At 39.4% G+C, this 26,127-nt stretch overlaps 1 protein-coding gene across 1 annotated transcript in view; it reads right to left on the bottom strand.

Moving 5' to 3' along the window:
* Window positions 1–5,095: 5,095 nt before the first annotated feature.
* LOC139119771 (ras-related and estrogen-regulated growth inhibitor-like) overlaps window positions 5,096–26,127 on the bottom strand; it is a 34,741-nt gene continuing 13,709 nt past the window's right edge. The window contains exons 2-4 of the mRNA XM_070683660.1: window positions 16,909–16,965; window positions 7,932–8,008; window positions 5,096–7,061 (exon numbers count right to left, since the gene is read on the bottom strand). Coding sequence (XP_070539761.1) covers window positions 6,645–7,061; window positions 7,932–8,008; window positions 16,909–16,965 — 551 coding nt within the window. The 3' untranslated portion in view covers window positions 5,096–6,644. The remainder of the gene's footprint in view (window positions 7,062–7,931; window positions 8,009–16,908; window positions 16,966–26,127) is intronic.

Genomic DNA, 26,127 nt, shown 5'->3' with positions numbered 1-26,127 from the left:
TCTTTGATATTTTGCTTCGGTTACTTGTCTATAATAACCATTTTACGGTAGTCTTGATAAAATATGAAGACCTGAGTAAGTGAGAGATAGGGGAGAGGGGAGAGAGGAGAGACAGGCAGTCGAAGAGACAGAGACAGAAAGGGGCAGAGGGGGGAAAAAGTGTGACAATCATAGGCACATTCAACCTCAGTAACCGAGGGAGTGGAACACTGAAACGGTGACTGTGAACAAATAAACGAAACTGATAAAAGACTGGCCCAGGAAGCATCGACCGTAAGTTTGGCGTAGCGTCCATGTGTACAAGCTCGTAATGTAGAAAGATTTAGAAACAACACAGCACAGGGCATTTGCTGTTTTTCTGATGTATAGAATGATTATACAATTGGTTTTGTGTTCGCTCTAGCTCCATTAAAAGATTCCCGCAACTTTACAGTTAAGATATTCCATTTTCATTTTTTACGAGGAGAGTTAGTTCATAAGGTAATTACGAAGTTCTACTAACGTATACTTGTACAAAAAGCTTTGTGATCCTGAGTTGTATAGTATTAAGTCGGACCGGAAATGGAATTGGCCTTCAAAACTCAATTATATATATATATATATATATATATATATATATATATATATATATATATATAATATATATATATATATATATATATATATATATCCACATGACCAATTTCATATCACGAACACAAATCAAACAATGAGAAAAATAGGTTTTTATTATTAACTGTAGTTTGAGGTAAAGGCAGACGACTTTCATAAGAGAAGACACAAAGGGCGTATTTCTGCGATTCTTGGATCAAAGTTTATGAAGATAAATGGGAAATGGTGTGAAGCCGTAAAAAATAATCCAGCACTCTTCAATTTTGACTCTCTGTCGGCCCTTTACGAGGTCTGAGATATCCAGTTGTCGTGAGAATACGGCTCCATTATTTACTGCCTCAATATTTCTCAGTCGCAGCGCTATACCGTCAGGAACTTTTTATCTTGCCTTCACGTGTTGGCAAGTTTTTCAATCGTGACAGGCTGGAATTGATTGTATACGATCCTCATAAATGTATCAGCAACGACACCTCATTAAATACATAATTTACTTGCAGTCGCGAATGCTTAAATTACTTCTGTCAGGGTTTTGATTGCACAACCTCATCATAGACTCCTTTTTGTTCACTTAAAATCCTTCCGCAATATATCTTTAAGGTTGAGCGCGCCTCGGGAATAGATATTCGGACTCTCAAGTTTCCACAATTCTTTTCTGATGAAAAACTTGTGGGGACTCATTTTAAAGCTCCTGAAGAACGAAAAAGTTTTACCGTCTTGGTTTTTCGAGAATCGAAAATTTTATCCCCTCTCTAGAGATAAAACAGGGATGGCAGCCATTTTGAATTTCAGATATCCCAAAATGCTGGGTAATTTGTTTCGAAAATTTGCACGGTGACCCCTGATTAATATTGTTGATTTGGTGATAGAATAATTAAAAGTTACATTTCGGAAATTTTAGCAAAAGTTTAAAGGGACAAAGTCGGCCATTTTTCATGAATTTTGTTTGATGCGAGATACTACTTATATTGTTTGACATGTTGAAAGATACTGAATTAATGGGTGACCATGCATAGATTCGACCCCGATTTTAGACACGATCAATGAAACCATCGCGAAAATGAATAAATGATCATGACCACTAATTCACTTTCGCGACAATTACGTTTATAGTGTCTAAAACCAGGGTCGAATATATGCATGGTCACCCATTCATTCAGTATCTTTCGACATGTCAAACAATATAAGTAGTATCTTGTATCAAACAAAATTCATGAAAAATGGCCGACTTTGCCTCTTTAAGTCTTTCACTTTCGAGGCGCGTATACTGCCTTTTTCATGGCTTTCACTTTATCCAGCATAACTTTTACGGATATTCGTGATTTTTTAGATGATGACAAAGCTGCTGAAATCAAAATTACAACATCTGAGACGTATGAAATTATTTACATTTTTCTCCATGACACAAAATGATATGTTCTTATTCCTCCCCAGCCTGTTTTATAAAAGTATATACTCACTGTTAATCCAAAATATGCCAAATCTACAAAATATTTGTTGATAAATTTATTATAGTTCGAACTGAGTTGATCAAACATACAGACTGTTTTAATTTTTTGTCTTAATGATTTCGGAATTGGAACAAGAATTGGTATTTTACAGAATAAAATTACTGGACCGTCAGAAATTACAACCAACGAAGATTTAAAAACCATATAAGTTTCTTCTTTGGTCGATTTATCTCTCATAGCTTCTGCATCCGATCTTTGCATTACCCTTTCTCATAATGACCATACGTCTAATTAGATGAACATCTATTCAAAATCGGATATGAATGTTTGAATAGATATATGCTTTCCTCATAAAGTATCTCAGTTGAACTTGTGACTTTTAGGTAGAACGCGCCTCGGGGACAGATATTTGGACTCTCAAACTTTCACAATTCTTTTCTGATCTACCACTTGTGGGGGTTCATTTTAAAGCTCTTGTTGTAAGAAAACTTCTCACTGTCTTAGTTTTTCTAAATTCGAAAATTTTATTTTTCTCCATAGAGTTAACACAGGGATGGCGGCCATTTTGAATTTAAAATACCGGTAAATCTTGGGTAATTTGTTTCTCTAGTACCAAAATTTGCTCGGTGACCCCCGATATTTATTCTTGATTTTGAAAAAGAATGATTGAAAGATTACTTAATAAGGAAAGTTTGAGCAAAAGTTTAAGTCTTTCACTTTCGAGGTGCATACTACCTTAACCGTCTTTAGGATGATTAGGGAAATAAAATGCACGTCGGGACAGATATTCGGACTCTCAAACTTTTTCAATCCTTTTCTGATCTACCACTTGTGGGGGTTTATTTTAAAGCTTTTGATGTGAGAAAACTTGTCACCGCCTCAGTTTTTCGAAAATCAAAAATTTTATTTTTCTCCATAGAGTTAACACAAAGATGGCGACCATTTTGAATTTAATATGGGTAAATCCTGAGTTATGTGTTTCTCTGGTACCCAAATTTGCACAGTGATCACCGATTTTTAATCTTGATTTTGAAAGTGAATGGTTGAAAGATTCCTTAAGGAAAGTTTGAGCAAAAGTTTAAGTCTTTCACTTTTGAGGCGCATACTACCTTTAAAATGTCGCATTTGATTCCGTGATTAAAGAATATGACTGCAACAACATCTCGAAAGATAGCGAATGTTTTTCAACTTGAGCATCTTGGCTATTAACACACTGGCCTAAACCGCTATATATACATAAAAATCGTCAAGGTAGTTCGCACCTCGAAAGTGAAAGGTTTAAACTTTTGTTCAAACTTTCCTTAATGAAACTTTTAACAATTCTCTTACCAAATAAAGGCTAAAATTCAGAGGTCAACGTGCTAAGTTTTGAACTAGAGAAACTAATTAACTAACATTTTCCTATATATTAAATTCAAAATGTCTACTTCCTCTGTGTTCACTCTATGGGGAAAATAAAATTTTCGATTTGCGAAAAAATAAGACGACGAAAATGTTTCTAATTCCAAGAGCTTTAAAATGAGCTCTCGCAAGTTGTAGATCAGAAAAGAATTGTAAAAATTTGCAAGTCAAATATCTGTCCCCGAGGCGCGTTCTACTTAAAAGGGTTAATGTGCAATGTCACCGTCAAGATTAATTTCGATAATTGCAAGTGCATCAATAATCAGTGGAGTTTATCTGTCTTCACACACTTACTGTCAAATTGATACATATATTAATTAAGCAAGTCGACCGATTACGTTCATTCATCGCGTCGATCGATCGATCGATCGATTAATCACTCCCTCCCTCCTCCCTCCCTCCCTCCCTCCCTCCATCCATTCACGCGTCTCATTATTCTTAGGCACCCCGTACACTAATCCATCCAGACTTTAACTCTATGAATCATTCATTCAATTATCAACCCATCCAACAACTCTTCGTTCTACTCATCCCTCGACACCTCATCCATCACCCTGATACTGTCACAACATATCGAACACAGATCCTCACGCGACCGATTTCTTACTGCGTCACGCTCTGAAAAAAATAATGGAGACTAAAGATACTACTCTGGCTGTGCTTAAAATGACGAGACTGTTTAAGGTAGTTGGCGCCTCGAAAGTGAAAGACTTAAACTTTTGCTCAAACTTTCCTAAATTAACTTTTTAACCATTCTCTTTCAAAATCAAGAATAAAAATCGGGGGTCACTGTGCAATTTTTAGTACTAGAGAAAGAAATAACCGAGATTTACCGATACTTAAAATTCAAAATGGCCGCCATCCCTGTGCTAACTCTATGGAGAAAAATAAAATTTTCGAATTGCGAAAAACAAAGCCAGTGAAAAGTTTTCTTACACAAAGAGCTTGAAAATGAACCCCCACAAGTGGTAGATACGAACCGAATTGTAAAAGTTTGAGAGTCTGAATATCTGTCCCCGAGGTGCGTTCTAGTTTATAAGTTGTACATTTCATAGGTCAGTTGCTTGTGTTTCTTTTCACGACCTACGAATTTCTGTATAGAGGTCGAGCCTTATGGTCGATGCGAAAAACTTGAACTCTAGCACAAGAAAATAGATAATAATGACATTTTTTCGCGGAAAAATGGAAATCATGAACAGGCTAGAACCGTTAGTGGGTGTAGATCAAAATCCAACCGCTTCAACGTCTGCGTCGACTAACCTTTTTGTACTGGCTATTCTATTTTGCACGGTGCATTATGTATGGCCCGCTAGGATTGCCATCCCGTCGGGTGTCGACAACTTTCGTCATTGACGTACATGTTCAAAGCGCCGCCTACTATCTCTAAAAGACCGTCTAATGACAGATTCATAAATGATGACGTCGACTGCGCCGAAAAGATGCTTCCATTTCCCCATGGGGGCGCTAGGCAAGTTTTAGAAGTACGTGTATATCCCAGTGGGCGAAAGTGTTAGAACACTTCGAGGAAAGCCTTGTATAACGGGATTTTCATGGTTCCTTATATGACGTTCACTTCAATGCCCTTCATGAATAACATGAGAAGAAAAAGAAATTACATGTAATCAGACTTACCATTCCAAGGAAAATACAAGAATATGTTTTATTTCGATGTTAACTTCTATATTATATACACTCTGACGTGAACAATGACGGCAATTTTCTAGAGTCAATTCATATGATCATCTGACCTTGTGTTGACAGACTCATCTAAAACTTGAAAACGGCTTCACATTCAACATGTCAAACACTGCTGCCATGATTCAAATCCATGGTTGAAATCCAAAAAGTATCACAAATTATAATCTGTAAATAAAACCAAGGTCGACTCTTAGAAATTCCACAAGTATAAAACGATGTTGCTGAAAGTAGAACAGGATTCCAGATTCACACAGTATGGTGCAAGATCGCACCCGTAATGTCTGGACATCGACAGGGCAAGGCGGCGTTGTTGGCATGGAAACGTCGGTATCTTCGGGTTCGTTACAACACTTTGCGCAGGATTTTAAAATTCAAAACATATTCAATCTGCTCACTGCAAGTCACGGGTAGTGGCAAAGTTTCACTGGACTGTGCATTTAGCTTTTTAGTTTCGGAAAAAATCACGCTCCGACAGGCTCGTTTTCAAAGTCCACGAAGAGGCCATTACTTTATGAATGACGTCATTGTTTCACCATATTGATGTTAATGCCCCATTGGTATTTTTTCACATTTTTGTCGATAAGATGGTGTGAAATAAAATGCAACTTATCTAAAAATGCTCATACCGAGGTGTGACTGCAGAATGTTTTAAAACTTTTGCGGCGAACGAACGTTTATTTTAACAAATGAATAATTTTCGAGTTGACTCTCAAACATGGCCGCCCCAAATATACGCATAAGCGCCTGAATTTAATCGGCCAAATCTTCCACCAAAGATCGAAAGAACAACCATTCAAAGACAAAATGGCCTAATAAAGGAATTCAAAACATCTTTTTTAAGATTGGGTAGTATTTTTGCGTGCAAATAGATGGAGGCAAAGGGGCTTTAATATGAAGGCGAAGTACCATTTAATCCCGTCGACGCCATCTTGGTTTCTCATATTCAAGGGGCAACGTCATCAGTCACTTACATTGGACACCAAGATAAGCGACAATCGTGACAACAATACAAGATAAATATACAGACGGTTTACTGAAATTCAAAAGAGAATGTTTTCCTGCTTGTCGATGCCTTCATGATGTAGTATTAACAAACCAAAAATTTGGAGGCCTATTGTTTGTTAGATGAGTTGGACAGTTGAAACAAAGTCTCTTATACATAGCAAACACCACGACTAAGGCGTCAATTTCATGAATAATGACAAAATGTTCACACTTGGGCGACATGGTACGATTGTGTCTCATTTTACATTTAAACATGGTTTCACCAATATAAATTAATTCTTCAAATAAGGATCGATACACAGACAAAAGAAATAGCGCTTTTTATCAACGCAATTAAAATGTTATTTTAAGTGCAATGGGCAAAACAGAGCCCTGTTTGGTGAACGGGTTTTTCGGCACCTTACAAAACGTCTTCCAAATAAGACAATAAGAGTGTCAGTGTCGATATTTTCGACATAAGTCGGAATCACAGTTACAGCGCTATAAGGTGTTTGTTCGTTCTCGAAAGCCGAAATTTCTGAGTGTTTGTTTAATCTGGAGTCTGGACACCAGTCTTTTCACTTTCATTCTCCTGGCGACCTTGATCCACTCTTTACAAATCCACTGCATGGCTTCGCTGATGCCTTTAAAACCTTCGCCGGCGGAGACTTCAAAGTACTGAACGTTCATCCTATTGGCTGCGAGGCAACCCTCGGCATACGTCACTTCCCGGAAGTGACTCAGGTCACACTTATTAGCAAGTAATATACACGGTGTCCGTTCAAAGTCTTTCATGTTCGTCATTTCCTTTTTGAGTTTCTGGACATATTCAAAGCTCCGCCTGTCGGTCACAGAGTATGTAAATATCATTGCATCGGCCCATTTGATTTGATCTTCTCTTGACGAATTGCCAAATTCCTGGAAAACAATTCAGACACAAACACTGTAAACAGAGGAATTCTCTTGTCTGTTTTAAGGTATCAGTACTCTTTAAGACCTTAAGACGTCGGGTGTATGACGCGTATTTTGCTGTGGACGAAGTTATTGAACGACAAATAGTGTTCCGATTAACCCTTTGAGCGCCAAAGTCAATTTTTGTTGCCTTAACAGAATACATCTCAGTCAATTTTTTTTCAGATTTTTGCCAAAATTTTGATAAAGAACTGTAGCCAAGGAAATTTGATTTCCATTTAATCAAAAATTATCAAAAAAATTAAAGAAATATTCATAAAATTTGGTAAAATAATGCACTAAAATTTTGGTGGGAAAAATTGCAGCACTCAAAGGGTTAATGGGAGAAGATATTTCTCATGAAATTATAGTTCATTCAAAAGCAGTTGGTAGAAGGACTGTGAATAAATACTCCTGGCTCTCGTTCCATGAAAAAAGTCGGTAATAAACAAGTCAGTGATAAACAAGTGGGGTTAAATCTCCTTGAAAGCGTGACGTCACTATTTCATTAACAGCAGACGAATAAAATTACCGGTTAGCCGGATGAGGCATCGGCTTCTAGATAATACGAGTTGTCGTCACATGGGACATCGAATTTATCAAATACGTCACATATTGTCCTAGTCGATTGGGCGGCGAGGAAAATCGTTGGCAATACCTATCTTCAGCTGACCTTTGATTTAGAAGGATTGTACTCAACAAATGAAGTCAAATTTAAAAGAACTGAATTGTAAACCTAGGGGACTACTTTGCTAGACCCTACGTCTCCAAGTAGGCCTGCTGCGGGGTATCGTTTACGCCTCTCTGATTGGCTTAAAAGTGAGATACGGTACTTACGAAATCTCCAGCTGTATCCAAGAGATGTACATTCAGAGAGTGGTCGTCGATCTTCACAGCCTGTGTATACACGGATTCTGAAAATATAAACAGCTGTGTTAAACTTGAAATGAAGTGGTTACGTGAAAGAATAGTAGCAAAGTAGGCTTGGATTTAACTTCGAGTTCATGTCATTAAAACACATCTACTATTCTGTCTGAGTGTTTCTTCGTCCTGCGTGGACACATACATAGATAGATACATAGATACATACATACATACATACATACATACATACATACATACATACATACATACATACATACATACACACACATAGATACATACATACATACATACATACATACATACATACATACATGCGTACGTATGTACGTACGTACGTAAAGACAGACAGACGGACAGACAGACAAACAGACAGAAATAAAAGGGTAAGGAACTTTAAAGCTTCTTATTCAGAATTGTGTTTGTAAATCTTAAGGGTGGCCTAGTTCTAGGCCGATGAGGTCACCACATAGTCTGTGTTGAAATATAAGCTTAGAAACAGTGCAATTAAAGAGTCGAAGACCAGAATAGAGTGATCGCCACATTACACAGCATGACTTTTATAGCCAACTTTTCATTATCGGTTTGGCAGTAAAACCAGAGGATCGAGAGTTCAGTTCGATGCGACTTTCGTTTCCATCGCCCCAAGTCACGAAGACGTACACAACTCGCTCGATGTAGTAGATTTTATTAATCCTGCATCAATGAGGTCCAAAAACGTTTGGAAGAGCACTGTTTCCAAGGTCGTACGATACTGGCGCTTATGAAGTATGAAAAAAAACTACATACTCTTGTAAGTGGGTCACACAGGGCCTTGTCACAATAATTTACAAGCTGGGCAGAAATGACTTTCCACATAATGGATTTCGTATCGATTAGTGGTGAAAGAAAAGACTAATCTCATGAAAGAATTTTGAAGATTATTCCGCAGATGTTGACATTTGCACTGATTACCTTGCCTATGATCGATTTTGTGCCGAATTAGTTCGTTCAGTGCGACTTAAGCTTCTGGGTGTGTTTAGTATCGCTGACGCTATACGCCTTCTCCGTGACTTAAGGTAGCTCGCCCCCGTAACTGAAAGACTTAAACTTTTGCCCAAACTTTCCTCAAGCAATCTTTCAAATTAAACAATGAAAATTGGAAGGGGGGGGGGTCACCGAGCAAATTTTGGTGCTAGTGCAGCAAATATTTTCCTACACTTGAAATTCAAAATGGCCGCCATCCCTGTGTTAACACTTTGGGGGAAAATTAAATTTTCGATTTCCACAACGATAAGCTGATGAAAACTTTATCATTAGTTTAAAAAATATCCCCGATAAATTGGCAGACCAAAAATGTATTGTAATAGTCTAAGAGACTGTATATCTGTCTCATAGACGCATTCTAATTTAAATAAACTTGTATCATAGCTAAGAATGGCATTGTCAATGATTGTTCTATACGTTCAGGTTGAGAACATCAGTCAGAACAATTTACATAGTCAAACCACTCTAATATTTCTTGACAGAGCTCAGCACTGACTAATAGCTGTCATGTCTTCCTTCAATCGAGAAAATTGAACAAACTCAATATGGATCTGTCGAAATGAATCGATTACACGTCAGAGGGCAAGTCTCTTTATAAAAGCATACAAATAACTGTACATTCATCAATGAATACGTGACATCTGTGAAATTTACTACTCAGTGAGTCATAGAAATTTTTAAGGATCTAACATATTTAAATTTCCTTTTTCAAGTGTTAATAAAGTTGTTCTTTGTACACATTGTAGATTTCAAAGACAAGGGTCACAAGACGCGCGTCTGAGACGTGACGCAGAACTAATTCGCTTCATGATTTATCCATTACATCGCATTTGAATCGAACAGATAAAACACCGTGTTATCACATTAGGCGCTTTAAATAAAATTCTTTGTTTGCCGTCCGCGTAGGATTTTTGAGAAAAATAAGAAAACAAACACAATATTAACATTCTAACACAAATAAAAATATTATTTTCTAAAAGAAACCAAATTAAAATAGGGCTTATGTTGATACACTTTTTTTTTGTCTGTCTTTCCTTTTTCTGGCTGGCCGCTTGTAAGTTTTTAAAAAATCAAAGGACGGCAAACAAAGAATTTTCTTTAAGTTGCCTTAACTACATCTTTACGTTCGTAGGAAAAGTTATGTTCGTGAGGATCATATTATCGGCCTTTACTGATAAACGAGCGCTGGCCTCAAATCACTCCTCCCTGTACACTAAACAAACCTCACTCTAAACGCATGTATGTTTATACGATAAAGACAAGAGTGTTTACGCGTTGAGGGTTAAATAGGCCACGAAAGGTCACGGTGAAGGTCAAGCATGGCTCCTTTGTCAAATCCCAAGACCATGATATCAATGACGTTTTAACAACACTAGTTCTGACAGCAGGTGACCTTATAACACTTCAGCAATTAGCTCAAAATTGGCTTCATCAGTACAAAGCCACCGCCCCGTGCGAGGTTCACACTGTGCTTGTTTTCGTCATCAAGAGTGCAGTGTGAATGCCTTGGAACGAGCGAATCCAATTTGCAGCCGCGCCTCCTGACGGCTACAGCGTGTGATTCCCAGGCTCTGACGTAGTTCACAAGGTTCAGAATTATCCCCGAAACCTCCCAACGAAGACTATAAAGGCTACACAAAAACACACAATCGACTTTCAGAACGGTTTCGACCAATTTGCATCTTCAATTACCAGATTTGGCAAAAAAATGGAAGGAATTTTGCTGCAAGCATGTTAACAAGTAAAGCTCTTCATTAGTGCATACTCGCTTGAAAGCCATGCCACGAGGTGAAACTTTCTGCTAGAAGAGGCGTTCTGAATCAAGTAGATCTACCAAATACTTAAAGTTTTCAAGAAAGGCGACCGACAAGCGGCTACAGGGGAGGAGAGAGAGAGAGAGAGAGAGAGAGAGAGAGAGAGAGAGAGAGAGAGAGAGAGAGAGAGAGAGAGAGAGAGAGAGAGAGAGGGGGGGTCTGAGACAGACAGACATAGGGACACACAGCCAGAGACAGAGGTTCGGACAGAGACTGACAGAGGAAGACAGACGGAAACAGACAGAGAGGGGAACGGTAGAGGTTAAGTCAAAGGAGTGATCCCCAAATAACCCCTTTGATTGTCCTGCCACAGTTTAAAAGGCATCCCAGGAAGATTTACACGCGTTCTCATGTTACGTTTTCATAGAAAATGTCAATACACTTAGTTATGCCTTTCAGCAACTGAAATTTTGTCACTTTTTAACATTTCCAGTATCTGTAGTTCAATCCAGATTCTATGCGGCAGTACCATATTCGTTTCATTTGCCTTGCATTCTGCATGAGTACAAATCGGTGAAGTGTCACGGAATTTTCAAGGTTCGATCATTCAAGTTTTCCCGAGTCAGACCAAATACATATAATATTTACATCGGTTTAAGAAATTGACTGAAAGTTGTTCAAATTCGACGAGTGATGCTTATATGTTATCAGCAGCTGCAGTAAACGCTATCAGTAGTAATGTCACGAACAAGGTCTAAATAATTCTGTCAGTTTTCAGCAAATAGGCAACACTCGGCAGCATACATTCAAGCGAGACTTTCCTAATTCTGCGAAAAAAATATGGCAACAGTGAGCGCGCATGCTCATTGATATATTACCCATTTGATCCGCCATGTCAATTACAGAAAATGATAAATTTACTGAAGGCGAAGTGTTTTCTATTCAGAATCTGTATTAGCACGGATGTGGTCGTTAATTTGATTTTACAGCTTCGTAATAAGGGCGTTACGATCGTTATATACCTTGTAATTTATACAGTCAATCTATAGGGTTATCTGGACGGCATTTGCTCGCCACGCGTAAAGTTGTAAAAGACGATCACAGTAATTGATATCGCGAGCCGCTGACATAGCAGGAACTGCGCAATAAAATTCTAGGTAGATTTTTGAGGTGTAGAAGTCAGTCTTTCTGACTAAAATAAATTTTTTTACGGGGCAATTTGTTCGGTTTAAGGCAATCTCTTGAGTAATGAATCATAGGCGCTGTTGCGATCTTCGCTTACCGGTGGCTACCGTAGCTGTGAAAATCTGACGGTGTTTCAATTAAGCAAAGGCCCCCACGGAAGTGCTATGAACACGCATAGATGATGCAAAGAGCGCGAAAACCTGCGCGAGCGGTCGACATTGAACTACGCACTTTCTCGATTTCAATGCATCTCCAAAGTCGTGTCACGAGTATAGCGATCATTATCCGTGATTCTGCTGTAACAGAACACCATCCAAGGGTCCCAGTCGGCGGCTACGCCCCGTACGCTCGCCGCGACTTTGTACCAAACTACCATCAGCGTAATAAATATGGCGTTAAGCACGTGTCATCGCGCATGAAAATTTAACTCGGCATTAACGTCTGCGTGAAACTAACACCCTTGGTGGAGCGAGCGCCCAATTAATGCCAAACTAATAGATAATTTAATTACGCCGATTCGGCTCATTAAAATACAAATGGCCAGTATTACTGAGCGCTGAAGGCACCTTTGGGACAGATATTCGATCTAATAGCTTCGCTGGTCCGCATATCGAGTGAACACTTTCTGAAACCTTAAGTCCGGGGGTCGAAATATCTTTTGTTCAAAAGCTGAATATTTATTTTTTCCCTGATAAAATTCGCAGAGATAATTACATTAAATATCTCCAAAGTTAGTGTAAGTCGTTTCTGTAAGCCACCGACGTGTATACACCGTGACCCACGACTTTTATTCTTCATTATAAAAGAGTGTAGTGAACGGGTTTCCCCGAGCAAAATGTCAGCCAAAAGCTAAAACAGGCTGTTATTTCCCCCAGGTGTGTTTAATAATTCGCACAGTTGAAAACGCCATGGAACGTTAGGAGCGAAATGTTTGCAGTTATATAGGATAATGATCTGTGCAAGTGAAAAATGTTTTGCTTCGCAACCTTTACCTAGAAACATAATTGAAAAATCCTAGAATTCTACATACGGATTCTCTACACTTGGCACGATGCCAGCCGTGGCATGAAGAGAGTGTCACGGGCATGCGTACTTTGATCGTCTCATGGCAAAGAACTTATTCATGGCGTAAGAATTTCATTCAATCATCTACAAAAACTCAGAACTTATCAAATTCTTTAACGCATTATTTCTTAACTAGATCTCATGTGCGAGTTCTAATTTAAATCAATCAACTTGACGCACACTGGCAAATTGATAAGATTACGGGCCTTCTAGCTATGAAAAAATTAAAATTCACATCTTTAGCTCGTACTTTTAAAAGGGGTTAATCATTTCTAAGGTATACTCTTAACCCATCGACCAAAATGATTTAACCCAATCCCGTTGTTTTCTGTGCCAGACTTGGATCTCTACACAACAAGATGGGGGTGAAAGGTTCAGGCTGTCTGTGATATGCCAAACCATTTTTTGCAGGTGTTTTCTGGAAGAGAGCGTATCTATACACGTTTGAAGACCGCGAAATATGACTTGATCAAATGTATCGAGTTAGTAATCCGTCGATTTTGAACTTTCTTAAGGATATATCTCCGAGTCACTGGATGATTCTAAACCTCCGATGCCGGTGTAAATATGATTCCTAAAACCTGTTAAAGATATACGGCTAAACGATGTAAAGAACATGGAATTTCTACATAAGTAGGGAATCAGAACAGATTTTCCCGGCAATTCAGGTGTCGTCAGAATATTTTTCTGTAACAAGTTTTGACATGATTCAAAACGACGAATATGCACCGGACTTGGAACGCGATTTCAAAATAATCAATGACTAAGCGTTAACATTGAAAATTAAGTTCGATATTTGTCTGAAACTAGACCGAGACGCCCAAGGGAAATAGTTACTATGATCACAGACAAATGATGATGGTTTTTGCGAATAGGAACATGCATGCCGGTGTGCAGACAACGTGCTACTATGCTAAAGATGCGCATTTTAAACATAATCGGCGGAAAGTAATTTCGAAGGACGACGTGCCGGAATGAAGTGATCAGTGCCTAAAGATTGTCCGTGCAGAGGAACCGAGACGTCGCAATGGAACACCCCGTCGTCTGATCTACAGAGAATTTATGACTTCGCACTGACATGCCGTAAAGTGGTGACAGGTCAGCGAGTTGCACTTTTAGCGTGAGTTCACAGCTTGGTGTCGTTGATCTCCACTTCAATTTCCGCGATGACCCTAAAATGATGCCAATGGGCAAAAGGTATTGATAACGATATTTGTGTGACCTTCCACCATGTCTTCCGATAAACTTCCTCCTTCGCAAATAGTTTTCATATTGTTGTAAGGAAAGGCGTGGGTTTAACTCCGCGACCTACTTGCAGATACTGTACTTCAAATCTGTTGTAACCTTTCGCAGAGCTATGACAGCGAATTGTTTTCATGAAAAGCATCTCTCTCTCTCTCTCTCTCTCTCTCTCTCTCTCTTTCTCTCTCTCTCTCTCTCTCTCTCTCTCTCTCCCTCTCTCTCTCTCTCTCTCTCTCCTCTCTCTCTCTCTCTCTCTCTCATATCATCTATTTTTATTTAGTGATAGCAACCACGACCGTGGCATAAGAGACTGTGATAATTAGGACGACGACAACAACAGCGGTGATGACGGTCTTGTTCTTGTTGTTGTTGTAGTTATTTATGTTGTTAATTTTGTTCTTAATGATGATACTGATGCTGCTGATGATGATAATTAAGATGATGATGATGATGATGATGATGATGATGATGATTGAAGATGATAATGATAATGGATGGTAAAATGAAGATGATGCTAATGCTGATGACGGCGGCACGGTAATGATGACGTTGATGCTGTGTATATTTCTTTTACTCTGCATGTTTATTTCATTTGTTTATTCTTTTTAAGAAGGCTTAGCAGTTTCTCAAAATTATGAAGCTTGGTCGTAATTCTGACGAAGTAGTTTATCAAAGGAGATTTCACAATAAGGGCAAAGGGGAAATACTTGACAATAAATTCTGTTCGCGGCTGAAGAATATGCAACTTCATTTACTGATATTAAATCAATGCAGAGTGTCTCTGCTGATCTGAAGCGTAAACTACAACGAGGTCGCCTTGGAAACATCAATTATGTCATCGGAATTATTAAGGATTGACGATTTAAGGCACAACATATCTTAGAATGCATAAAGGCGCGGGGTGTCGCGAAACATTTGTGGTGGGTAAAATTAATCGCGTTCTGGACGCTGATGGGAAAAGTTAGACAGGGGTTTTTGTGTTCTCTGATAATCTCTACTTGTCTGAATATTTGGGAGTAGAACATGCATATATACATGTATATATAACTGGCCTTGATTGAAAGCTTTTCATTGTGTTATTTTAATATGCCTGTTTGCTACACACTTTGGTTCATGGAGCGCTCCTATTAGATGAAATATGAACGGCTCGTCAGTCGTATTCAGAATCTGAATCAAGCAATTTGCCGACCAATCAATACCTCATTAAACTGTCGGGACGTGCGTAATGACGCTGAGGAAAGCAGTGACCTGGATGCGTGCACGATCTCGGTCGCAGAGAAGGGCAGGAAGAGAGAAAAGGAAAAGGAACAGCAGGATTAGAACACGTTTCAAAGTGACAGACAGAAACAAATCCATGATCAAACATTGAAAGCAATCCATCGAACAATTAACGAAATGAACAAGCAATCGATCAATATGTCACTCATCGTCTGGTACTGTATGGTTGTCAATCCATCCATCCAGCCATCCATCCATCCATCCATCCATCCGTCCATCCGTACTTAAGTACGTACGTACGTACATACATACATACATACATACATACATACATACATACATACATACATACATACATACATACATACATACATACATACATACATACATACATACATACATACACATATTTAATTTAATCAATCAATTGATCGATCGATCATTTAATCAGTCAAAACCAACCACCAACCCAACAAATCATTCCATTAATCAAGTACACATTGACACCAACAGACTTATGATATTAGCACAACAACCACAAACAGCGGTCAACTATTTTTGAGGTACAGCGTCTCAAATTACACCCGCCGGTAAACTCAAGGATTTCAATAAATTGGTTGGCCTATTATATGGGAAGCCGTACGGATGAGCTTCCCGCTGTATCAAAGAGGCGAAATTAAACGAACTTTCATTTCCATGATATTTAAGAAGTTGCGGGAGATTGGGTTTCACTGATATCGATTATATCCGTGAAGCTGGACTTGTTTACGCGACCGAGTCACCACCTTTGAGAATCCCTTTCGCACCACAGGCTCTCGAAACATTACCAGGATAAGCTATACGAAGCGAGGCCTGGCTGTTCAGTGCGTACTTTTGGAACCGTAGACTAGCTTGGTGATACAAAAATCGGTATATTCGAATTCGAAACCTCCCTTTCGTGTTGTTCCCGTTTACAAGGAGTTGCAAGAAGGCGATGGGAAAATTGACTATTGCTAGTCGCTAAATATTCATATATTACGTTGCACTCGTGTTAGCATGTCATACCTTGTTATTTTTATTATCACTGAGCTGGCACGGAACAGCGAGGCCTTACCTCTGATAGCTGACCTAGGTAATGTTTAGAGAGCCCGTGTTTCGCACAACCTTTGTCACAACGACACGCACTTTCGCTTGAGAGCCAACTCTGGGGCAAACTGAATTTTCAATTTTTCACCAAAAAAAAAACTTAATTTGTTCCGCAAGCTTCAGCCTGTGTCCTAACAAGCAGGATACAAGCAAAGTATTGTTAAAATCTGAGCGTCCGACTATTTTATCTCCGAGACGCACTGTATACCTTAAACAGTCAGGGACACGGTGACTTTGCGTCCTAGTTTTCGCCGTGTGCACGATTTTCGACAATAAACTCCTGCCAATCTTGTGCGGGGATAATTGGCGTGACTTACCTAGAGTCGGGTCGTAGTCACCGATAAATCTCTTCGTCAAGTACCGTACCACGATTGCTGAAATGAGAGAAAAAAAATTTAATCGATTAATCAAGTGCGAACGATTGTCCATTTTATCGGTTGGTTTGCTAAACACAAAACATGCAGTTCCAAATACACAGGGAGCCTGCCTCCGATGCGATTACCTCATAAATCAGAGTAAATCAACTTGGCACGGAAAGTGCATTGGAGGGGATTAATTTAAGCCAGTCAAGCTTATCGCTGGTAGTTAGTTACAACGGACTGTGATCAGAGTTGGCCTAACAAATTTATTGTTCAAAGTACGGTGCACTTAGAAAATTAGATGTGTGTACATTTCATTTTGCAGACGATACTGCGGGAGGGGATTTATGTACAATTTTAAAACTTTTAACTAATGTTTAAAAATATTTTCTACCTCTGCGATATGCGTAGCAACAATATGTATATGCCAGAAGGCGTGCTGCCGGGGTCATCACCATACCTTGTGCACAACTCATAAGTAACTCAATTTTGTCGCTCAAAACATAAACATGATTTACTTTTCTTGTGTACTCCCGCGTGTGTACGGAACTGCATGATACATTTTGTGCACACGGCGCGCAAACACAGTGTTTGCAAAAAAAAAAAAAAACGCTGCCGGAAATCGAATTTAGATTTAATACTTTGTTTGCGACACAGTAAAACGACTTTCACTGCCTGTTTACGGCCATCCCGGTTCTAATTCAATAGACCAAAGAGGTATAAAGTGCATCCCATTTGTTATTCAACAACACATGATGCGAATACTAAAGAATTCCACTGCGAACGTAGGATAAGGTTGTAGTCACTGCAATGTTTCGTAGTAGCGCAAAGCATGCAACCGATGATACTGTATCTACTGTTCGGAATAGCATGGGTCGGCCTGCTTGTGGATATGCATATACATAATGTAAATTTCAAAAAACCGATTTTCATTCAAGACAAATAGCATTTATTGATAGCACCTGAAATATCGTACTTTCACAACAGATGTTGTAAAAGTTAGGCCAAACAAATAAAAGCACAGATATGCGTATATTATAGTATATTTTGTTCCAATTTTTGCACGTTTGGTGGCAACATATATTGTTGAATTCAGACTATTTTTCTGACTTGATTTAATTTGATTTGATTTGATTTTTGAAATTTAACTTCGTTTTACTTTAATTTTTCCATTTTATTTCATATCTATTTTTCTGTTTATTTTATTAATTGATTTCTTATCATTTTCTGTTGTTTCATATCACTTATCCCCTTCAGCTCTGCACTCTTAATGTTATTACCATTAAACTGTAGCGGCAGAGCCCTATTGACATTTGTAACAACCAAACAGAAGCTACATTACGAGATTCCACCAGGGCATATGAATTCAAACCCTTAGAGCCCGGATTTAGTCCAGCCACACTGAAATGCAGGTGATACAAAGCGTCAGATAAACATATAATGTTCACCTTTGCAGGCAAGAAAACAGAGACATATTTCTACAGAATCCTTTAGAAGTTCGCTCTGGTGTTTACTTGCCTTCTGTCGAGGATACACAATTCATAAAAGCTATAGTTGAATACATTTACCAAGGCCATGTACTTGCTTAGGACAACCGGGGTGTCTGACGTACTTTGGTAGCTAATATTTCAGCTTTGCGCGCAATACAGTCCTTCTGCACTCAACGAGTCGATCAGACTGACGCGTGACGTACAATTATCAACTCCCAGCAACGGTCAATGAACGAAACGGAGCACTCCGTGCAAACAATTTTATAGAGCAGTTTTAGCATTCTGCCCCACCAAAGACGATTGATCGAGATATAAAGGTCTTGCGTCATTGTACGGAATTAATTCACGCTCAGTGCTTGATTGGCGATAAGATGATCGAGTACATGGGTCGATTATCATCGCGTATCGGGAAGATCTCTCGTTTCAGTCTTCCGAGGTTGCCTGTTGAGATAATCATATCACTCTGACACCTGAACGCGTCGGAGGTCGAGTTTGAGCTTCGCCTTTGACTGTTCAGGGTAGAACTTCGCTGCTTGGTGCCAAAGACATATCTAGAAATAAGTGGCAAGTTTGAGGAGTGCACTTCATGTGAGACCAGAGGCGTTCAAATTACTGTAGGCTTTCCATTTATTTGCAAACTTGAATGACACCTTCAATACAAAACCCGATGACCTGTGCAAATTGGCTATATCATATTCCCAACTCAAAAATCCACGGGTTTTCAGGCTGTCGTATTCATAAAAGCCACAGTATTTGGAATTTTTTGTTTGCGTTTTTATAATATTTATTCGCAGGTAGTCACCGAGCCAGAGTTTTAAATTTTCAAGTTTACGAGCGGCGTACGCAATTCCGCTTTGCACAATACTGTTTTGGTAATGTTATTTACACTTGCTTGACGTAAATTATCCTCCGAACAGCACGAATCGTGAAAAAACATATTCTGTCGACAGACGTCATCTCGACCGATTAAAGAAGGTTCGAGAGAAGTATATTTGACACACACACAAATTCCAGCTGAAAATTACCAAAACAGTATTTTGCATCGCGGTACAAACACTTCCCGCCCCTGGGCGGTATATATCTGCCTGTTCACGATCGCTTCGCGTAGCTTGGCGGAGAGAAATCCAAGTCCTCGCCCGGCGATAATCACATACTGGCCGATTGAACAAGCTCCTTTCTGGACTCTTTACATCATAACGTTGAGAGCACACTTGCAAGATTACAGCGGCTCTACACCAAAAGATAATGTCCGTTGGTTATCTGTGAGATGATAGGAAATATATACATCAACCGTCATTTCAAATTGTTCGTCTGCGGTGAGGCACTAATGTCCAACCCATCCACACTACTTTGAAAACGTCGATTATACTAGCGTGACCAAGAAATCCGTGCGTCATGCATGTTTATCCAAGGGAGATAAAACTAGATCACGATGGAGAACGTTACATAAAATCCTTTAATTTTTCATTTTCAGGGCATTACTGTATTTCAGTTATTGGGATTTTTTGTCTTGAAGAGAATGCGTCCATTCTAATGGGACATTGACGTCATCAAAAGTGAGCATGCGATTCGCTAACTGTGTAAATTACTTCCGTGTGGACGGCTGCTCGGAAAATCTGTGAAAGCCGATCGGCAAACTCTTTCTGTCGAGCTTGCGATTGCTCGAGGACAGAGACGTGTTGAACAGCTAAAAAAAGGAAATCGCGAAACAAGACGAGGGAATGGCGGGATCTGTTTACCTCGGGAAAATGTGATTGGATTCGATGTAAAGTGTGCGTGTATTCGCATCATGTTTCCACTTGTCGGCCAACACACAACGTGGTAATGGGTACACCACTTAAAACATGCCCACCTCTCTCTGGAGACTTGCCGTATGCCCCCAGAGAGAAGGAATTCCACGGTGACTCGAAAGTGGACAGTTAAATGTTAAATCTAGAAGCGCAGCTCCAAAATTAAATCTAAACACAGCCAAACAATTTTATGTGTGCACAAGGCAGACAGATTGACGTGGAAGCATCGTAGACGTCAAATGAACTGAGCTTGTTGGCGTGTCCTAATTGTATAATGGTTGACATACTACCGTTCGCATTCTCGGCTCCGTATGGCTAGTGGTCTCCCTGAAATTAATTCTGTACATTGTCGACAGCATCGTTTCGACTATAGACTACAGTATTTAATGGTTGTTGGTCCCAGGATAATTGTGAACAGATGCGTTACAGGCAGATTTCTCGAGTTTGCAGCCACTTGTGCACAGTCATCTTGTGCTTTAATATTTCGACACAATCGAACGCAAGTCTTAGTATTGATAGTTCCACAGAACAGTGCAATTAACTGATATTTTTACTTGAAATAGATTTTTTTACATAAATGAAATCAATTGCATCACCATGGATGCAAGTCTTTGTGCGACAATGCTCCTAGTACTTATAGGATCATTTCACGTCGTTCGCTAATCACCATTAACATCTCAAAATTATGACTCAGTCACATGTAGCTGACGAGAAGAAGATGATTCTATCAAGGTTGCGGAGTGTGAACGCCATGTAGCTGGCTGTTTCCATGGCAACAACTGCCAGAACTGAAATCAGCATAGCAGGCTGCCAACAAAACCTCCAAGTCACCGCTTTTTTCACATACAGCTTAGTAACAGATGGTGGGACACGTGAGTTCCATGAAGCCAATACACTATAATCAATTTTTCAGATACTCTTTAGAGCACATCTCTTGCAGGATGAAGCATTCTGTATATGTGACCGACAACCCTATTGGTTGGACTTTGCTAATGTCTTCGCCGGGCAATATTAACCCTTTGAGCGCCAAAGTCTATTTTTGTTCGCATTATAAAATAAACCCCAGTCAATTTTTCTCCGAATTTTGCCAAAATTGTGAGAAAAAACTGTAGCCAATGAAATGTGATGTCCATTTGGTCCAAAATTATCAAAAATATTACAGATAAATTCATGAAAATTGGTAAAATTTTGCACTAAAATTTTGGCGGGTTAAAACCACAACCACGACATTTTCTAAATATGCATGCTGTCTGTATCTTTACAGATTGTCATTTGATTCGCTGAATATAGTTGCCCGTGGAGGAAAGATGTTAGTTGCCATGTTCCACTTTGATCAAGACAGAACTCCCCGGCTTTATGAAGATGAAATATTCAGCGCCAAGCATTCCCCTGAGTTCCTTTTGTCGGGTATTAGATGAGAAGGGATCTCTCCATGTCAGGGTACACCAGGCAAATACCTCTTGGTAAATCCCTTGTGTTGGGAACACGTTGCAAAGCATCCGTTGAGGAACGGTTGGACAACGACCCACGCCATGTGCACGTGCACGCACGCATGCACCCATCACCCAAATTACTGAGTAATCGGTTTTCATTTCAAATCGAAACAAACAATATTCTGGTTCAATATCCAAGTAACCGCCAAGCACCCAGACCGTCCCAGACACCGTCTTATCAAATCAATTGGATTGCAAGGCCAGGCTTGGCACTGAAGCGCGAGCGTAGATAAATTCTCCATTCGGCGGAGATGTAAGTTGACATTTGGACCGGTTCATGACGTCTACGGTGATACATTTCTGGTTTTATCACAATTGATATGTATTAAGCCCATTTATCTTTATATAACGAGGCCACGTTCGTGGCTGCATCACTTGCATATCGCTTGCATGGCCGCGTCAATCAAATTCCCAGCACATATACACACAGACACACATACCACACACATGTATACCCGCATGCGCCCAAAGTCAAATTCACGTGTGTTACACTGCACGCGATCACACTCTTTCAGTGACAAGAATAACTTTACTAGATCTCAAAATAGCATTATAAATGAGATATACAGCTAAAAATAATTACATGTTGCTTTTAATAATTAAACAACCCACCCACTGGAGAATGTGTTTTTAATATCTCTCTTGAGGGGAACGAAGATTACAACCTAATCCATTTTTAGGTAGAATAAGACAAAAAAAGAATTTGTTATCTTATGCCTTTGATATAGTGAAGCTTGTGGTTTCATCCGACTCCTACGGGTGAAATAATTAGTTGCAACATGTCTATACGTTCACCCAGGAGAACCGAATAGGAAATTCGCCGGCTGTTATTCTTGATTCCGAAGTAATTGGTACGGCGACCCTGGCTTGGGCGTTTCAGTGTATCGGACTTGGGGCGATGCGTTCCGTTGATTAAAGCGCATTTCTGCAGATGCAGTGCTCCTGAAAATATCCACCTTTTATCAAGGGAAACTGGGGGAAACGCACTTGCAATACTTCTCGTGTATTATTTAGAATCGGGCAACACGAGGAGCCTACCTCTGCAGACTGCTTAATGCATAGCTGTCTATATTTCGCATAGGAGAGCGGATGTACTTTCAAATGGATCTATCAGCATTGTGGGTGGGTGGGTGGGTGGGTGGGTAGGTAGGTAGGTAGGTAGGTAGGTAGGTAGGTGGGTGGGTGGGTGGGTGGGTGGGTGGGGGGGGGGGTAGGTAGGTAGGTAGGTAGGTAGGTAGGTTGGTAGGTAGGTAGGTAGGTAGGTAGGTGGGTGGGTGGGCACGTGGGTAGGTAGGTAGGTGGGTAGGTAGGTAGGTAGGTAGGTAGGTAGGTAGGTAGGTAGGTAGGTTGGTGGGTGGGTGGGTGGGTGGGTGGGTAGGTAGGTAGGTAGGTAGGTAGGTAGGAAGGTAGGTAGGTAGGTAGGTAGGTAGGTAGGGAGGTAGGTAGGTAGGTAGGTAAGTTGGTAGGTCGTTAAATTAAAATATAAGTAGTCCTATTAACTGTATTATGCCCTATATGAATAAATCTGGAGACGGATTCATATGCGTCCTATTACTTATTGTTTGCAGGCGCGTGATCAATTTCCATGGCACGACTGGTGTCATATTCATGACGTGGTGACGTCAAGTTGCCCTATCGACTTGTCCTAGTTAGCAGAGTTCACCTTATGTTCACATTCTAACTTCGCGTCGTGTCCGCCGGAAGGAGATAATTTAAATGTAATATGTAGAGTTATATATGTCGGACAATGCGACGTAAACCAGATCTTGCCCGCAGATTAATCTGGGTTAATCGTAAATGGGCGTTATGTGTTCCGACTCAGACCTCGTTCGGAAAAACATGACCTTCCATTTGACCTGAGTGAGAGAAATATGTTTACTGTGTGAAATCATACTCGGTATCGCCAAAATGCATGTTGATATTTCCAAACAGATCTGCCAGTTTCGAATAAAGTACTTGCATAGTTCTCAAGGCTAGCCATAGTGTGCAGACGACATGTAACGCGAGCATATTTCAAATTTTCGCACTGAGAGGCACGGCAGGCATCGGCCGTATAGTATTTTTCGTAAAAGGAATGACGAGTCATCGGATCATGGGAAGGGATTGTCGGAATGCATACGTGCAATTTCTTCACTTTCTAAGCTTGAATGACATGCATATTTGTTTCAAAAAATTCGACAAATTTTTCGGCTGACTGAAATAACAAAGAAATTTAGAAATTTTCAATCTGCAGTGTTCCCGAATTCTGACCACTCCTGACCCGAGGTCAACCTCCTAGGACTAGAAGTTTGCAAAGGCACGCGTCAAGTTCAACTGACCGAAATAAACCATTGGGTATATTTATTTTCGAAGACATGTGTCAGGGTCGACAGGAAAATAAATACGAAAATAAATTACGCATGCACTTGACCTTCATAAGGTTGCCTCTTATCATTTTCACGAGTCTATTTATTTGACTGTTTACAAATCAATCTCGTTGGCTCTTTTTACGATCGTGCGCTATGAATTGTGTTGGCAAGGATAGTAATGTATACACACTAGGGAGGAAGATGCCAACATGCAATTGTTCCGCAGAACAAAAGATAATGAAAATACTATCAAAATGTATGTATGTATGTATGTATGTATGTATGTATGTATGTATGTATGTATGTATGTATGTATGTATGTATGTATGTATGTATGTATGTATGTATGTATGTATGTATGTATGTATGTATGTATGTATGTATGTATGTGTGTGTGTATGTATGTGTGTATGTATGTATGTATGTATGTATGTATGTATGTATGTATGTATGTATGTATGTATGTATGTATTTATGTATTTATGTATGTATGTATGTATGTATGTATGTATGTATGTATGTATGTATGTATGTATGTATGTATGTATGTATGTATGTATGTATGTATGTATGTATGTATGTATGTATGTATGTATGTATGTATGTATGTATGTATGTATGTATGTATGTATGTATGTATGTATGTATGTATGTATGTATGTATTTATGTATTTATGTATGTATGTATGTATGTATGTATGTATGTATGTATGTATGTATGTATGTATGTATGTATGTATGTATGTATGTATACGTATGTGAGTGTCGTCGAGTAATACCATTCAAAGTTACGTGAGTCCATGGTCGATTTTAGGATTGTAGTTAAGTTTTCAACGATTCGAGGCGCCTCTGATAAAATGCGAAACTACAAGAAAAGATGTGTGCGTGTTTGTTATGCAGTGGATATCCTTCAACAAAAATATCTGGTGAAATCCTCGCGTTGATAATCTGCGTCACTAGCCACGTTTAGTCTGTCACGTAAACAATAACAGATCGGTGTCACTAGTATAGAGTGCCTCAGGGAATAAAACCTACTGTGTCCATTAGCGGAAATATTGTATATGTCATCACTCCTTTTACTGTCTCTGGATGTCATGGACGATGTTAAAAGAGCAAATTATTAATTTATTGCAATCGACTTCATTGAGGAAAATATACATTAATGGCGATGAATCAAAGGTCATTGAACCTTCGGGCATGTCAGTAAAATCTAAGAGATATTTCAAAAAAATCTCGCGAGATCCCTTTGAAAAAAAAAAAATACGGCCATCTTGGAAATTACAAACATCCAAAAAAAATCAAAGGCTTGAGGATTAACGGCGACTTTCGGAATTGATTATATCGGCAGCTGAGTAATTGTGCCTGTCGCCAAGTCACCTTCACGCAGTACAAGTCAATATTTTGGATTATAAAACACGAATTTCTCGTTCAGCTGACAATCTTTCATGTTAAAGTACATACTCGTCCCAAAATGACTCGTGTGGTGTTAATGGGGCGCCGTGAAAAAAACAGCAGCGGCTACCGCGTGAAACGTGAAAATATGCTGAAGATAAAAAACGAGGTCAATGGTTAGGCGATAAATACAGAGTAGCCGTAGTGAACTTTTGTCTTGGCTTCTCTTCGAGCTGACGTTCGGATGTCGGCCCGAAAATGAGGTATCTGTCGTATAAACCAGTCGACCGCGCCCATTTTATCTGAAAAAATGCCATCCGATTACTTTACGCGACAGTAGAGCCTGTTGTACGAGTCAGTCTTGCAAAATCGCTTCCCACATGCTTGCTTCTTCAGGGGTCGTCGATCTTTTAAGCTCATGCACTAGAAACGTAATTTCTTAATTTTGATGTTTGCTCTATGCACTTGCTGGATAATGGGTTTTCACATGATTTTCCCTTCTATCGAAAACAATGCTTGGCGGAATGGGGGATTGCAGTGCGCCAGAAAACTTTGGGTAATTGAATTCACAACGGTGAACTTTGCTAAGCTTAGAAGCAGAACGACATACTTTATCAGGTATGCTGTATACTTCATAAAAAGTCCGACATGTCAAAAGCTTTCA

Source organism: Ptychodera flava, chromosome 2 (genome assembly GCF_041260155.1).
Source record: "Ptychodera flava strain L36383 chromosome 2, AS_Pfla_20210202, whole genome shotgun sequence".
In the NCBI taxonomy this organism is placed as follows: Eukaryota; Metazoa; Hemichordata; class Enteropneusta; family Ptychoderidae; genus Ptychodera; species Ptychodera flava.
The sequence above is the reverse complement of the archived record's forward strand: the minus strand, read 5'-3'. Positions and strand labels throughout refer to the sequence as shown.